At 37.2% G+C, this 17,604-nt stretch overlaps 1 protein-coding gene across 2 annotated transcripts; it reads right to left on the bottom strand.

Annotated features, from left to right (window-relative positions):
• Positions 1 to 1,813: 1,813 nt before the first annotated feature.
• On the bottom strand, positions 1,814 to 16,597 carry ciz1a (cdkn1a interacting zinc finger protein 1a). Of its 2 annotated transcripts, none has more exons than XM_026243692.1 (16): positions 16,454 to 16,597; positions 12,586 to 12,748; positions 10,539 to 10,663; positions 8,765 to 8,931; positions 8,429 to 8,519; positions 7,674 to 7,743; positions 7,470 to 7,534; positions 7,313 to 7,377; positions 6,971 to 7,165; positions 6,665 to 6,795; positions 6,142 to 6,235; positions 5,438 to 5,551; positions 4,329 to 4,427; positions 3,830 to 3,908; positions 2,795 to 2,916; positions 1,814 to 2,544 (listed from the first exon to the last, which is right to left on the bottom strand). In XM_026243692.1, the coding sequence occupies exons 2-16, from the start codon at positions 12,738 to 12,740 to the stop codon at positions 2,326 to 2,328; spliced, it is 1,791 nt and encodes a 596-aa protein (XP_026099477.1). In that variant the 5' UTR covers positions 12,741 to 12,748; positions 16,454 to 16,597; the 3' UTR covers positions 1,814 to 2,325. The 2 variants fall into 2 exon arrangements, with proteins under 2 accessions (XP_026099477.1, XP_026099484.1); XM_026243699.1 differs by having other exon boundaries at positions 7,674 to 7,740.
• Positions 16,598 to 17,604: the final 1,007 nt, after the last annotated feature.

Raw genomic sequence — 17,604 nt, 5'->3', positions numbered from 1 at the left:
ATGTCTCAAGTGTTCAACACACACACACACACACACACACACACTCCTCTGATATACAGCTGCCACAAACACAAGAATCACACACACGTCCAGGTCAACTTCCACTCCTAAATACTCAGGAAAAAAAAAAGAAATCAACTTTTACTCCAAAGGAAGCATACTTGGATCAATACTTTTTTAAAAGTCTTTTCCATGCTTATTATGCACATTTTAATCTCCAATTCTTATCATGATAAAAATTATCTATATACTGTATTTTTCGGACTAAACGTCGCACCTGAGTATAAGTCGCATCAGTCCAAAAATACGTCATGATGAGGAAAAAAACATATAAGTCGCATTTATTTAGAACCAAGCACCAAGAGAAAACATTACCGTCTCCGGCCGCTAGAGGGCGCTCTATGTGTTCAGTGTAGACTACAGGAGAACTGAGCAGCATAGAGCGCCCTCTGGAGGCGGTAATGTTTTCTCCTGGTTCATTTCTCTTAATTTTGATAAATAAGTCGCACCTAACTATAAGTCGCAGGACCAGCCAACTATGAAAAAAAGTGTGACTTATAGTCTGGAAAATACGGTATATATACACATAAAGCATTCAGATGTTTTAGCTTGTATTAGTTAATTTATTAATTGTAACTATTGTCAAATGTTTTTCTCATTACTGGAATTGTACTTCTAGTTTATTGTAATATTACACTATATAAATATAATTTTAAGTGTTTTTTTTAGAACTGAGATTGAGGGGACAATGTGCTTAATGGTCATGAAAATAATGTCAGTAGAAAACAAAAAAATCCTAAGAATTGGCTTCATTTTCTTGATGCAAAATATAATTTTCTTCTTTCTTTCTTTTGTGTTTTGTGAGATTGTCCAGAAACACACTCAGCTGGACAGACCTTCGCTAAACTCGAAGCGCTAGTCCTGTGTGTTGCTCAGAACAGTGTGTGTGTGTGTGTGTGTGTGTGTGTGACACAGTCAGATGTGTTTCAGTTCTGCTACATTCTAGAGTCTCTCAGAAAACAGCACCAAAACCACACACTGATCATGTAACGCAAAATCATTCTGTCTGCACACCATATTATTCATTTTTTAAGATTAAAAACCGCACACATTAAATTCAGTGGAGCGACTGTTTTGCTATAATGCTATTTTATCTTTGTGGTAACGAGGATCATATTTCACATCACTGTAACGGAGAACTGGGGAGAAGCTGTGCAATTATCATCAAACATTAAATGAGAATTCAGGGACAGTTCAATAAATAATGGTCCTAAAAGCATATTTATTATATATAACTAATAATATATTTATATACCGTCTTTTTCGGACTTTAAGTCGCATTTATTTAGAACCAAGAGAAATCATTACCGTCTCCAGCCGCTAGAGGGCGCTCTATGTGTTCAGTGTAGACTACAGGAGAACTGAGCAGCATAGAGCGCCCTCTGGCGGCTGGAGACGGTAATGTTTTCTCTGGGTTCATGTCAAATTAATTTTGAGAAATAAGTCGCACCTGACTATAATTCGCAGGACCAGCCAAACTATGAAAAAAAGTGTGACTTATAGTCCTGAAAATACGGTATGTAAAACATAAATATAATTATATATTAAAAACATTATATATATATATATATATATATATATATATATATATGTGTGTGTGTGTGTGTGTGTGTGTGTGTGTGTGTGTGTGTGTGTGTGTGTGTGTGTGTGTGTGTGTGTATATATATATATATATATATATATATATATATATATATATATATCTCAATCATACATACACATACTTATGTATATATATATATATATATATATATATATATATATATATATATAAATGCTGCAAAAAAGATTTTTACTTAGATGTTTTTGTCTTGTTTTCAATAGATATCTAAAATGATTTTCTATTAAAGTCAAAATGATGGTCTATTTTTTTGTAAAAACAAGTCAAAATGAAGTCATTTTTTGCTTAGAACAAGTTTTCTGTTTAAAATAACAGTATTGTGCTTACATCACTGGCAGATTCTTATACTTGTTCGAAGCAAAAACTGACTTTTTAAACAAAATCCTTCGGCTGGAAACAAGACAAAGACAATCTAAGTTAGAAAAGCATTTTTTTGCAGTGTGTACATATATATTAAATGCTGGAGAATTGCTTTAAAAAGAGCTGTTTTCAGAATTCTCATGTAATGCTGATGATAAATCTGGATGTAGATCTTGTTGGTTTTGGGCTGGACTGAGCTGAACATGTTAATGAAGCGTATCCCATCATTCCCTTCTCCTGACAAACAGGACGGGTGCTTTCACTAGGGTCCTCTGAAGTGTGTGTCAGCGTCGTCTCGCTCCTCGTCCTCGTCTCTTAGCAGGAGTGCGGCCGCGGCCCCGGACGCTCTTCCCCTCGGGCTCCGCCTCTTCCTGTGCGTGCGGCTGCACTTCCTGTGTGCAGCTGGGAGGTGAGGTGCTGCAGGAGGCTGGGGTCTTCGTGAGGACTGACGTCTGATCTGGACTCGAGACGGAGTCTTCCTGCTTCAGTAAAGCTTTGTAACGCTGCACGACCAATAATACCTGATCAGTTATGAGGAAGATGCTCAACAGGAAACACTATTCTCACGCTTTCACAACATGATCTAAAATAGGATATTTAATACAGTGTTACATAAAACTAGTGCTGTCAGTTCATCGCATCCTAAATCAAAGTCTTTGTTAACAAGATGATAGCATTTCCGCATGAAGTGTTTGTGTGGCACAACACAATGAGAATATGCCTCGAGAACAGCTCCACATGACTGAGACTCACCTTCAGATTCTGGAAGTGTGTGAGCGTCTTGCAGTGTGTGTGTCGAGCCGAAGACTCAAAGTGATAGAACTGACCACAGAGACGACAGAGGAAACCAGCCACGGGCACCACGAAACTGGAGCCTGGCACAGACACACGGCTCATTACAGATCGAGCTGATCAACTCACCTCACACCTCACACCTCACACAAACTAGACTTTAGCAACTAAACCATTAGGATTGAAGGAGCTTTACAGATTTTCATTGGAGATTAAGACAAAAATATAACTTCTTTTTGTTGTGCATGCAACATTTAATGCCATGACTATGAATTTAACACTGCTTTAATACTTTTTAAGGCTTTAATTTGAAGAAAGGCGAAATAAGACCTATAACCTGCAGAAAAACCTTGAATAACTGAATAATAAGTGACCCTGGAGCACAGAACCAGTCATAAGGGTCAAATTTCTAAATTGAGATGTATGCATCATCATCATCTGAATAAATGATCTCTCCAGTGATGTGTGGTTTGTTCGAAGGACAATATTTGTCTGAGATACAACTATTAGAAAATCTGGAATCTGAGGGAGCAAAAAAATCTAAATATTGAGAAAATCATCTTTAAAGTTGTTCAGATGAAGCTCTGAGCAATGAATATTACTAATCAAACATTAAGTTTTGATATATTTACGGTAAGAAAGTTACTAAATATCTTCATGAACATGATCTTTACTGAATATCCTAATGATTTTTAAAAAAACTGACAAATGGACAGTGTATTTTTGATTATTGCTACTAATATACCTGTGCTACTGATGACTGCAGAGACACAGATGAACTAAAAAAAAAAACTCAAAAACATTTGAAGACAGTGTCTTCTCGTACAGGTGCATCTCAAAAAATAGTTTTTTGTAACTTATTTTAAAAAGTGATACATGTGATGAATCTAGAATGTATGAAAGATTCACTTTTTGAAACAACTTTTTCACAATGTTCTGATTTTCAGAGATGCACCGGTATATTTGGTGAGGAACGTGTCTCTGATGATGACCCACCGTACACTGTGTCCGAGTCGAACTCCTCGTCTTCGGTCAGATCCTCCAGTGTGACCTCCATCTGCGCAGACAGACCCTCCTGCAAGAGACACACACACACACAGAGTCACAGCAGCTCACACACACACACACACACACAGACAGACAGAGTCACAGCAGCTCACACACACACACACACACACACACAGAGTCACAGCAGCTCACACACACACACACAGTCACAGCAGCTCACACAGACACACACACACACACAGACAGAGTCACAGCAGCTCACACACACACACACACACACACACAGACAGAGTCACAGCAGCTCACACACACACACACACACACACACACAGAGTCACAGCAGCTCACACACACACACACAGTCACAGCAGCTCACACAGACACACACACACACACACACACAGACAGAGTCACAGCAGCTCACACACACACACAGTCACAGCAGCTCACACACACACACACACACACAGCTGGGGCGATCCTTCACCTTCCCGTTCTCCTCTTCCTCCCTCTCCTCATCGCTGCACTCTCCGTCCTCTTCACCCAGAAACATGTCGGTGTTCATCTGATCCGACTCCTTCCACAGCTGAGCACACACAGAACACAGCAGCGTTCACACTGAGGTCAGCACTTCCTCTTCCTGTCTTCAATTACATCTTCATTTTACAATTTCATTTTAGGGCCTTACAAAATCGGTTGTATTCTTTTTTTCAAAATTCCACTAAAAAAGATTTCACTAGAATTTTTCTGGATTCCGGCATTTGTTTCTTTTCTTTTTCTGGAGTCTGTTTTCCTCCTCCATTTTTAAATTTTCTGGATTTCATTTGTTTGTTTGTTTTGTTTTAGCATGTCTAATTATTAGAATGCATAAAACCAACTTAATTTATTCTAACTTATTCGTACAAAACTCCTATAAACCGTTTTTATTTCCACTATCACAGTTTCTGTTAATATTTTTGAATTAGATCTTATTTTTTGATTTCATTTTCATTTTAGTTAAAGGCTACGTCATTTTGTTTTGTGTTTTTGTCATTTTTGAATATCTACAGTTTTTATGTTATTTGTTACTTAAGCACTTCAAATTAAACAAAATGAAAATCAGAAAGGCTGCCTTGGCTACTAGCTGAAATTAATTATTTTATAAATTTTTAATAAAACAATTTTTTTTTTTTACTTGAAATAAAACAAACTCAAATGAAATGATAAAAAAACACTTCAGTTCAGCTAGTTGCCCATGCAACTTTTCTCATTTTCATTTAGTTTAACTAGATCTGAAAGAACTGAAATAACCAAAACGGAAATGCTAAATAAAAACTATTTAGATATTTAAAAAAAAAAAAAGTCCAAAATGCATAAGAATTTCAACTAAAATGAATACAAAATTTTTTCAAAGAAAATTCTAAATATTAATAAAAAGGATAATAATCGAAATTATACTAAAACAACACTGTTTTACTTTGAAAAAATATATTGAGCAGGATCTACTTTGTAACAACTTTCACTCAAAATCTGCTCATTTTAATGCATTTGAAGAGTGAAGGATCTAATCTGATTCAGGGTGTATCAGGACGTAATCCCTCCTCCTCTGGTCATCACCTGCTGGACTCGCTGCTGGTGCTCCGGACACTGCATGTGCTCCACAAACTCTCTGTGTGTCCTGAAGTGCAGCTTACAGACGGTGCAGCTGGAGCTGGACGAGCGGATGCAGCGCTGCACACACACACACACACACACACACACACATCAGATTGGGGTTGGAGCTGGGTAGATTACTTACAAAGTGTAACCTGTTACTGAATCCAAATTACATATGGAATTAATGCCTACAAAACATCTCAAAGGGATCACAACGAGCTACTTCCTGGGTTGATGACATCACAAACCCTGACATTCAAATAAAGATTTAGGCTAACAATTTTCTCCTATCATGTGTTCCCCGGGATTCGAACTGCATTCGAATTTGAATGCAATGCTCTACCACTTGAGCTACAGGAACACATTTACATAAACCCCGCCCCCAGGAACATGCAGCAAAGGGGGCGGGGCCATGTTGTACTGCTTTAAAGAATAGGAAGCGTTGTTCCCACGCTGTAAAAACTAGAGGTGCATGCATGGAAAAAATCTATTGATATACAAATCGTGATTCTGTCGTCTAATGATTCTAATGAATTCACGAGTTTTCAGCAGTCTTTAATCCTGTTCCTCGTGTCCCCTGCTCATTCAGATCCTCAGCTCAGCTACAGCAATGAACTGTGTATAGACCGAGTTATGAGCCCTGGTTAGGAGTCATGGCTGTTCACCTTGTGCTCCGTGGTTCTGCGATGCTCCATGACGTTGGTGGTGAAGTGCGTCTGGCAGGTGGAGCACCATCTCTGCAGACCTGCTCTCTTCTCACTGCGACAGAACAGACCGTATGGAATATTAACTGCTAGTAATGCACCAAAAATGTGCCAACCGGAAAAATGAATGTTCAGTGAATGGGTGCCGTCAGAATGAGAGTCCAAACAGCTGATAAAAAGTGAATCTGCTGTTGTCTCTCACAGATTAGTTTAGATCTGTTTAAACACTGCTTGATCTGTGCAGATTTCTCTCCTGATTCAGACCAGAACACTTTTTCACTGGAGGAAGTGTTATTATGGATTATAGACTCTATGTGTTTGAGTTAAAATCATCTTAATGCTGGATGTGTTTCAGGTTTTGTCTTCTCCAGATGTTCACTGATGGACTGGAGTGCTGTGGATTATTGGGATGTTTTTATCAGACTCTCATTCTGACGGCACCCATTCACTAATTGACCCATTGAAGAGCATCAGGATCTCTGACCCGTCTCTGTGAGCTCCTTGCAGGGTCTCCTGGACTCGCGGCAGCAGTGTTACGAGACACGCGTTGCTCATGTGCTGGATCTCCATCATCTTCTGCTGGTGCGTCAGGCCGTTCATATGGCTCTGGAAATTCTACACATTTATATTCACAGTTAAGCTTTTAACAGACGTGTTCATCAAGAGTGGAACAAAAGCAGTCGGTCAAACTGGTTATCAGTAAAAAGCAACATGATCAATGCACCAATCACGCTGCTAATATACCAGGTCATGTAAACAATTAAAGCCGAGCGATATCTGAGAAACTTACTTGCTGGTTATGGCAAGTGATGTTGCAAATATAGCAGAAGAACTTGTTGGAGGTCTCGGTTTCTCCGTCTTTGACTTCCTCAGGAGTGTCTGAGGTCTCCTTGATCTCAAGCACTGAATCAGAGACCGTGTTCTCGTCTGGACCGTCACTGATCTGCTGCTCGACGTCTTTATCTGGAGCTTCTGTGCTTTCAACCTGATGAAGAGCAACAAACAAGACATTATCTGAAGAAAGGGAGTTCTTCTGGACACATCGGTGTGCATCTGTGTGACCGTTTCACCTGTTTTATAACAGAAACAGTGTGTGTGGTCACTTAGATAATTCAGAGATGATGGTACAAACCTCGGCCGCTTGACTCGGTTCATCTGCTTCAGCGTCCACGTCTCCTCCCTCCTGCAGAGTGAGCTCTGAAACACAGGAGGAGCAGTGTGAGCTCAGAACACATCACCTCACACTCATACTATATAGACATAATGAAAAAAAAAAAACACTATTTTACCTGCAGGATCTGGGCTCTTATACTCCGCACTTTGAGCTGATTCTGTCTCCACAGGCTCCTCTGACCTGCACAAACACACAGACCACATGACTTTCCTAAATCAACCTTCACTCTTAATGAAAGAAGTCAAACATCTGACTTGTGCATGAAGAATAAGTCAAAAGGACATTTCTGAGATGAATTCAGAGACGTGAAGGCACTGACTCTTGTGTCTTGTGTTTTTTGGCCGCTGGTTCATCGGGCTGCTCTGAAGACTCCTGACATCCCGGATCTGCTGTTCACATCAAAACACAAACGCTTTATGATTTATGGCCATCAAAACTCAACATATTTTTCAAAAAACAATCATTCAAGTCTGAAAATAGATTAAAATGGCTCTGATTGCATCTATTCCATTACTTTTTGTAGAATAGTGTTGAAATGTACTTTGCTTCCCAAAAAAACTTCCCATAAACAGTAGCACTGCATTAAAAATAATGCAAATAATATCTTATATACTTAATTTGATGATGCACATCTAAAAATATGAATAAAACTTCCATCAGTTATTAAACTAAACGTATGTTTCAGCTTTAATGCACTTATCAAAACAGACACAGACACGTCTCAAGCTTTGATTTGAATGATACAAATGTGCTCAAAATGTATCATTTAACTTACAATCCTCAAAGGAGTGGAAACATATTTAAATATTTAATGTCAAAGAACTTTACATGAACACAAGTTAATAAGATTTTCTGTGGCTATTTTCCTTTCTTTTTTTGATGCAGTAAAAGCAGAAAACATCTGTGTCATGTTTGCATTTTCTTTTATTACTGGCCATAACTCTAACCTTGAAATCAGGATAAAACAGTAAACTGAAAAAGAATATAAAATAATATGAAAAAAAAAAAACATGTTTTCTCCAAACCATTCCTCCTTTACTGCTCTTGATTTCTGTACAGATTCGGTTCATTCACCTCTGCTGCTGCTGCTGCTGGCTTCTGATTGGCTGCCCACAGATTTCTGCTCGTTTTCCCTCTTTCTGTCCGGCTGACGAGCCTGAAACTCCTGCGTGTGTTCAGAGAGCCACAGAGAGTGTTTTTATCAAACACATCAGGTAAAATCAGTATTGAACAGGTCACCATGTTTCTCAGTGAATATATTCCTAAAGGTGTCGGTGACAAACCCAGTACTCCATACATACAAAAACAAAACAAATAAGTTCAGAAATGTTTTTCTTTGTATGTATATAAGTTCTTGGGTTGTTACCGACAGCTGATGTGGAAAAAAGTTGAACACACACACACACTCACGTTGGTGTAATAGCGCGCGTGTGGCGTGAAGTGGCGCTGGAATCCCATGTGTGGGGTCTTGATGGCGACTCCCATCGGGACGGGTCCCAGAAGAGACGCTCTGGAGCCCGCAGTGAAGAACTGAGGAAACTGCTGGCCCCCCATCGCAAAGCCACGCATGCCACCCGCTTCACACAGCACCCAAAACACCAACACAAGAGTCAATACACACTGACAGGAGGAGGACAGGGGAAGACAAGAGCTGAAACATATCACACCAGGGCTTACAGAAACTGATCAATTAAAATTCCAGGACTTTCCAAGCACTACTTTTTTGGACTGAATCAGAAACCTTACTTATAAAACTATTTTATTAGTATCTCTCAAATTTGACTAAACTAATAAATCTAAATGGCATAAATAAAGTGCAGCACAAAAGCATGCAATGACTGTGGCAACTTAAACATCTGAAAGGATATTATGGTAAAGTTATCGTTTTCCTTTTTTTTTTAATTACAGAATATTTTTCATTTAAAACACATAAATCAAAACAATGCAGTTGCATTTTAAACCATTTTAACTAATCTAGGGCTGTAACTAATGATCATTTTGGTAATCTACTGATTATTTTGACAATTGAGTAATCAGATTTTTTTAGACCCAAGTGAAAAACAGGCTTTAGTATGAATATTTATATATAAACTAACGATGAGGCAATAAAAAATTAACATGGTTTTAATGAACAACCTGATAAAATAGGCCTACGTAATAAACCTACACAAAATATGAACATAACCAACTTAGGTTTATTATGCATTATAACAAATACCTGTAGAGGGCACAAACGGACTGGCCATGTTTCACTTTACAGCTTTTTTTAAGGACATTCAAATACATGCAATTTTAATATTTGGCCAACTGCAAACTCAGAGCGAGGGTTTGAACTTTTATTTTGAAATAATGATGTACAACAAATCCCATATTTAGGCGTCGGCATAGGTTTATATATGATTCATGTTACAAATCTAGTGAGATAACATGCACTGTTTTCCCAAATTAATGTTAAGCATCACAAACTCGCAGCATATGCAGAGGAAGAGTTTGTGGACCGAGCGAAAAGATTGTTTATTGAAGAAAAAAACCACTTATTTTATATATACTGCCCTTTAAAAATTCAAGTCTTTTTCAAGTACCTTCTCAAAAATATATCTTTCAAGGGTTTCCAGGACTTAAAATACAAAAAAAGTCAAATTCAAGCACTTTAAGCACCTTGAATAAACCCTAAAATCACAAAAATATTATATTTTATTTCGGAACGAATAACTGTATTGGAATCACTACAAAGAATAACGAGAGTTACACATATACATTCAAAAGTAAAATATCTGGATGCCTTGTAGAAATACTACGAATAATCATGCATAAAATATTTTTTATACATTTTTCATGTGTAATTGTCTAAGTAATAAAATGAACAAATACATGAAGGTTTTAGAAAGAAGCTTCATTTTAGCTTTGATTTCGATTTTCGATTCAATTATGCTTACTTCATAACTAATTATATAGTCCATTTATACATCTAATGTAGGTTATTAAGAGAGTACTACTTGAAAAGAGAAAAAAACATCAATATCAGAGCTACTACAGTTAGCTAAAATTAAAAGCACACACACAAAAAAAAAATTATTCCATGAAATGAAAAATCTAAAATCTAAAATCTAATGTGCTGCTTATGACTGCGTTTGTGCTGCAGGGTCACCTATAGTGTGTGTTATATTGTGATGCATGAGTTTACCCTGCATCTGCTGCATGAGCAGCGCCCCCTGCAGCATGGGGTTGGGAGCGATGATGGCCTGCGTGGCTGAACACAGGTTCACCATACGAGCAGAAGCAGGAGATGGAGCAGGAACCGCCATGGGCCTGAAAACACAAGCACAGTGCTGATCAACTCATGCATGTCCATAACGCATCACAATATAAACTGAGTTATGTTATACAGTAAAACCAAATTTATTCAGACACCTTTAACATCTCAATATTACAGTGTATTCACGATAGTAAAAAAAAAAAAGGTAATATATCCAATGTTAATGCATGAAATTTACATGATTTGAAACGCACTTAACGTCCAGTAATCTCTATGTGCTTTTGTAAATAAACAAAGTATCAGCTTTAAAACTATGTTAAATTCAAACGAAATTCAGACAGTTAACGCGGCAGCATTTTGTCGACATAACAAAAGTAGTTTTCTCATTATAAAAACTTATTTTCACAGGATCTAGACATAAGAGTTGTTTTTTCATCTAAACGACAATTTTCTTGTTTATCTCGACGTAACGAGAGTTGTTTTCTCTTTATAACGATTACATTTTCTCATGATCTCGACATAACGAAAGTTGTTTTCTCGTAATGATGACTTAATTTTCTTGTGATCTCGACATAACGAAAAGTTGTTTTCTCATAACAAGAGTGGTTTTCTCTTTATAACGATTACATTTTCTCATGATCTCGACATAGCGAAAGTTGTTTTCTCGTAATGACAACTTAATTTTCTCGTGATCTCGACATAACGGAAGTTGTTTTCTCATTAAGGCGACTTAATTTTCTCATGATCTCGACATAACGAAATCTTTCTCATAATGACGACTGATTTTTTTAGTTTATCTTGGCACGAGTTGTTTTCTATTTATAACGACTATATTTTCCAGTGCTCTCGACATAAAGAAAGTTGTTTTCTCATAATGAGGGCTTAATTTTCTCGTGATCTCGACATACCGAAAGTTGTTTTATCATTATGACGATTTAATTTTCTCGTGATCTTGACATACCGAAAGTTGTTTTCTCTTTATAACAACTTAATTTTCTCGTGATCTCGACATAACGAAAGTTGTTTTATCATTATGACAATTACATTTTCTCGTGATCTCGACATAACAAAAGTTGTTTTCTTGTAATGACGACTTAATTTTCTTGTGATCTCAACATAACGCAAGCTGTTCTCTCGTTATGACTATTTAATTTTCTAATTTATCTCAACATAATGAAAGTTGTTTTCTCTTTATAATGACTTAATTTTCTTGTTTGTCTCGACATAAGTTTTTTTCTCGTTATGAAGACTTAATTTTATCGTGATCTCGACATAACGAAAGTTGTTTTCTCGTTATGACGATTACATTTTCTCATGATCTCGACATAACGAAAGTTGTTTTCTCGTAATGATGACTTAATTTTCTGGTGATCGACCTAACGAAAGCTGTTTTCTCATTATAACGGTCAAATTATCTCATGATCTCGACATAACGAAAGTCATTTTCTCTTTATAACGACTTAATTTTCTCATGATCTCGACATAACAAGAGTTGTTTTCATGATATATGGTAATATGACAATGTTAATTCATGAACTTCACATTATTTGAAGCACACTTAGCATCCAGTAATCTCTTTGTGCTTTTGTTACTTTTTAATAAAAGTATCAGCTTTAAAACTATGTCAAATTCATAATGAAATTCAGACTGTTAGCATTTTGTCTAAGCAATAATTAAAGGACACATTTCATTTATACTTTGCCTTAAAATTTATTTTGTTAAAATAAAATGGTGAATAGAATCGTTTCATGACTAATAAAGGGTAAGAGATGTGGAGCGCTCTGGTGGAGAGTGTGACGAAAGCGAAGGGTCTGTGCTGGAGTGATGATGAACTGCCTTTAACTATCATTTTGCATTACTGACACACTGTTTTCCTAATGAATGTTGTTCAGTTGCTTTGACGCAACATATTTTGTTTAAAGCGCTATATAAATAAAGGTGACTTGACTTGAGTGTGTGTGTGTGTTGAGAGTACCGTGTGTGTGTGTGTGTGATGTGATGAGTAGGAGGAGGCTGTGGTGGAGGAGGAGGTGGAGGAGGAGTCTGCTGCTGAAACAGATGCTGAAGCTGCCGCAGATGCTGATGAAACTGATGCTGCTGCTGCTGCTGCTGCTGGTGAGGGTTAAACATGCTGATGTCTGAGAGAAAACACACAGAACACGCTTTAACATCACAACATCACACTCCTGTGTTTAACGATGCTTTTATCCAAAGAGGAGCATCAGCAATCCATAAGAGTGTATGACTACAACTAAAATTGTACATGATATGACGTCAACATATATGATGGAAGCCCATTTCCAAAACAGAATTAAAAATTAATGTGTTAAAGTGCATTTTTATCTCACAATTTTGTGTTGTTGACGTCTCTCAATTCTAGCTTTTATTTTGTGCAGAATTGCAAGATATAGCTAACAGTGATGCGCGGGACAATGTATAAACAACCCGCACCCGACCAACGTTTTCAAGTAACCCACCCACAACTCGGAAAACCGCAAAAAAATATTTAATAATTTTACCCGACCCGCCTTTTTAAAAAGCAGTAAATGTTCATCGTATCGTCATTGGGCCATAGGAAAGTAGGCAAAACTAAGCAAAAAAAAAAAAACTAAATAAACAACAACAACAAAACTTAATATATTATAATTTTGTCAAGAATTATTAAAAATCGTCAGTAAGCTCATAATTTGTTCTAAAATATTCTAGTCTGGCTATGTCTATTTGTATGTTTCTGCAAGGTCAGCAGACATTGAGGCTCGGGAGAGCGCATTTCTGAATATCCCGATCCGCTCGCTAATTCCGTGGGGTCTCACTCAACACTGAATGGCCTGCTGGTTCGAAAATATGCAGGGAGTCATTTAATTGTTTAGTAATGAACTTGTGTTTTCTGTGTTGCTGCAAAGATGAAGTTGACGATGCAGACTCGCCATGAACGCCAGAGAGAAATGCACATTACATATGGATTACATCATCAGAGAGAAGCCCGTTTATTTTGGTTTGAATATCTTCGTTTAAAAGTAGACATTTCAAGCTGTCTGTAAATATATAGCCTATATTTCTCAAAACTGTGAGGCACACGCTGAGTTTAATGACTGCAATGCAAGGGATCGTGCCAGCGCCTTATTACATTGTCTGCTAGGCTATATATCTGCTTCTTATTTATTAAATACGGGCAACTGATTGATAAAACATTGATCAAAATTAAGATACAATTTATGAAAAACAAAAATCTTTTAAAAAGAGTTTTCTATAAAACTTAATGAAGTCGTCCAAATCATGTTTTACCAAAAACAGCGCCGTTGCTCCCCATGCAGTCTTCTTTGCCGCCTCCATCTCTACGTGCAGACTGAGCTCCTGCGTCATCTTCACCAGTTATTCAGCCATGGCATTTTTATTTCAAACGACCCGACCGATCGCGACCCAAAGATCATTAAAAATATTTTTGGATGACTTGTAACCGCGGGTAACCACCGGTGACCGCAGGCACCCGCTCATTTAGGATCAACCCGCGCATCACTGATAGGTAACACTTTTATTAAAACCTTTATGTGTAATGCATTTTAAAAGAGGTATTAGAGAGTATAATGCATTATGTGCGTTGTAATACATATCTTGTCATTATTGATTATAATGGAATTTAAAATGCAAAGTGTAACAATAAATCGATATACATGTTATAATTATTCATGAGATTGAACAATGCATTACAAGCCATAATTAATGCATTAAAATTATTGTTATGCATAACGGCTTTAAGTTTCAGCAAACACAGAATCGTGGCTCAGAATTATTTTTCTGCCACAGAATCAAAAATAAAAAGGTAATTATGACTTTATATTACAACTCTGACTTTCCTCCCCTCGCGACAAAAAACCAGAACTCATTGACACTGAAAACTACATTTACATATTTAACAGAATAATAGCAAAAAACTGCTTGTTTTATTGAAAAAGTAAAAAAAGGGTAAATATAACCAACAAAATGTTGTAAAACCAAATGTTTTTGTGCATAAAACCCTGACAAACATTGAAAAAATAAGCCTATTAATATTCAATAGAAAACAAAAGGCTACACAGTGTATAATACATGTATACATACACACACATACATACATACACACACATATATATACACACAAAAACATTACATACATACACACACACAAACACATTATATATATATATATATATATATATATATATATTAGGGATGGGCATTCGATTAAATTTTCTTAGTCGATCGTCGGGAGAATTAACGATCGACTATCGATTAATCATTAATATTTTTATAATTATTTAATTTTTATAATAAAAAAAATGCAATGAATACAAAAATACAGCGTGTTTTTCCTCGGTGAGACTTTTATTACAAGATCAACTTGTGGCAGACAGTTAAACTACGTTCAGGCAAACCGAACATATATCCGCGTGCATATGCAGTGCTCTAAAGCAGCGGAACCTGCAGCTGCTAGCAGGCGTTCTTAACCCTTTCGAGTCGATTAACGCATATATGCGTTTTGAGTCTGAATAAAGTGCTTCATTCTTTTTTCTGAGGAAATCCATTTCTCAAATCATCAACCACATCACATCTTTTTGGGGTGAATTATGTCTTAGTCTTCTCATCGCGAAGCAAACAGTAAAATAAAATAAAAACTTGAAGAACAGTCTCGCTGCCTTTTCTTCTGTGTGGGCGTATTCAAGCGCGCGCTTCAGTTTGAATCTGAATAGCGCGGGGGCGTGGTCACATTAAATATAATGAAGGAAGATATGAAAAACAGACATTGCGTTGTTTTCATATGGATTACTTTATCTCAGAATATTTTTTTTTCGGAAGCACTTGTTTAGTTTAAAAGTAGACATTCCAGGCTTTCTATAGATATCTCTCTCATGTCTCTTCGTTGAGTATTCACGGAGTTACGGTTCATTTTAATGAAATGTTTGTACATGACGACCAGCGGAGACAAAGACTGTAGACAGAGCCTCATGAAAATTTGCCGGGATGCACAGGTACATCATTTGAGCCGTGGCCGTGTTGTACTTAAACACGGTATCGCAATGTTTGCAGTTAACTAGTTCGCTTTTTAAATCAAAATGGTCCCACGCCACACTTCGCCGTGACATCTTCATGATTATTCTTTGAAATCAAAACGGAAGATCACAGATAACCGAGTAGGGTGTCAAATATTGCCCCATGGTGGTAAAATATTTAATTGCTGCCACACAGTGAAATTCATTTAATTGCTTGAAGACTCGCACTACGCAACGCAACCTGCATTAGATTAAAAAAAAATGCTTTAGATTAATCGATAACAAATTAACATGATCGAGGAAAATCTTAACGATCAATTATCGATCGTCGATTAATCATGCCCATCCCTAATATATATATATATATATATACACACACACACACACACACACACACACACACACACATAAGTAATATATATTTAAGTCAGAGCTATACAACCAGAATTAAAAAAATCAGATGAAGTTAATCCTCTGATAAACATGTAAACATCTACTAGACTGAGCAGATTCTGACCTTCAGTATTTCTAGTTCAATAGAACAATCAATCAAACAACAGCTCAGTCTGTCCGTGTCTCAATCCTCAGACAGCACCCTGAACGAGTGCACCTGCATATAATGAATCAAACGCGCAGTTATCCCCGAGAGAAGCTGTCTAGATTTAGAACAGAGCCGTGGTCTTTATCTGTGTGCTATCCGCTAAGAGCTAGCCGTCCGTAAACACGACAACACCAGCGCGAGCCCCGCAAACCTCTCTCATAATGATCCTATTCTGAACCCTGCGTCTACTGATCTGCAGAATAAAAGATACTCACGAACTCTGCAGCTCTGATTACGAGTTTAATGGGTGAAAATCGAGCGACAGCCTGTTGAATCTTCCTCTGTCACGTTAGCGGCGCTAGAGCTAACCAACACACTGTCGCCGGTTGGTCTGAGCGTGATCACAGCGAGACACACACAGCGCCCCCTGCAGGACTGGAGGAGCGACAGCGCGTCACAGACAATGCAGCTTCATTTATGTATTTATAGTATATTGAGTTCTGTTTATCTGTTCCGCCTGAGCAGCTGAGTCCTTATTCATCTTCAAGATCTGGCTAAAACACATCTCTTCCATATTTTTTGACCCTCTAACTCAGGCACTCTCTATTCTATTCTATTTTATTTATTTTCTTTTTTTGACATATTTTTTTGACCCTCTACATTTGCACTCTCTCTATTTGTTTGCTAACTTGTTTTTTTTTTTTAAAGGCATCAAACACTAGCTTTCTCTATTTTCTTTCTTTTGTACTCGTTTTCTTTTTGTTATGTATCTGTATGTTTAATGCATACTTGTGTGTGTGTGTGTGTGTGAAGTCATGTGAAAAAGTTAGGTCACGCTATTGCATTCCATGGTTTTATTTATCCTATAAAGTCCTGGGGAAACTTCTATTTACTTTTCAGAAAACATAATTTTTTTATATAAGAATAAAAAACAATTTTTTTCTTCATTTGTTTTGTGATCTCCAATTGTGTAATGACCTGGGGTATTAATATTTTAAGGTTTATCCATTTGTGCGTTATTGTAAAAACGAGTCGTGACAACTGAGGTTTCTGTATTCATGAAATGACGTCAGACAGGCCAGGTCAGTATCAGCAAAAGGTGATCATAAAAGGGTGTCCAGAAAAAGGAGGTTAGAGCAGGAAGCAAAAGAGCACAGAAAAATAAGCCAAGGCAAGGAAACTCAGAAGACAAGGAAACTCTAGAGATTAGCAATCAAGAGCAATGTGAGCACGCATGTGTATATATAGTGATATATATACAGTGTCACTAATGAGACATAGGTGACAGCAATTGATGATGAATGCAGATGAGACCGGGCAAAGGATTATGGGAAATGGAGTCCTGGTTGAATGGTAAAACTCAGGGATGGAGTGCCTGGTGATCATGACGCTAATATTTGTTTAGTAAACAAACAAACAAATAAAT

Source organism: Carassius auratus, chromosome 5 (assembly GCF_003368295.1).
Source record: "Carassius auratus strain Wakin chromosome 5, ASM336829v1, whole genome shotgun sequence".
Classification (NCBI taxonomy): Eukaryota; Metazoa; Chordata; class Actinopteri; order Cypriniformes; family Cyprinidae; genus Carassius; species Carassius auratus.
The sequence above is the reverse complement of the archived record's forward strand: the minus strand, read 5'-3'. Positions and strand labels throughout refer to the sequence as shown.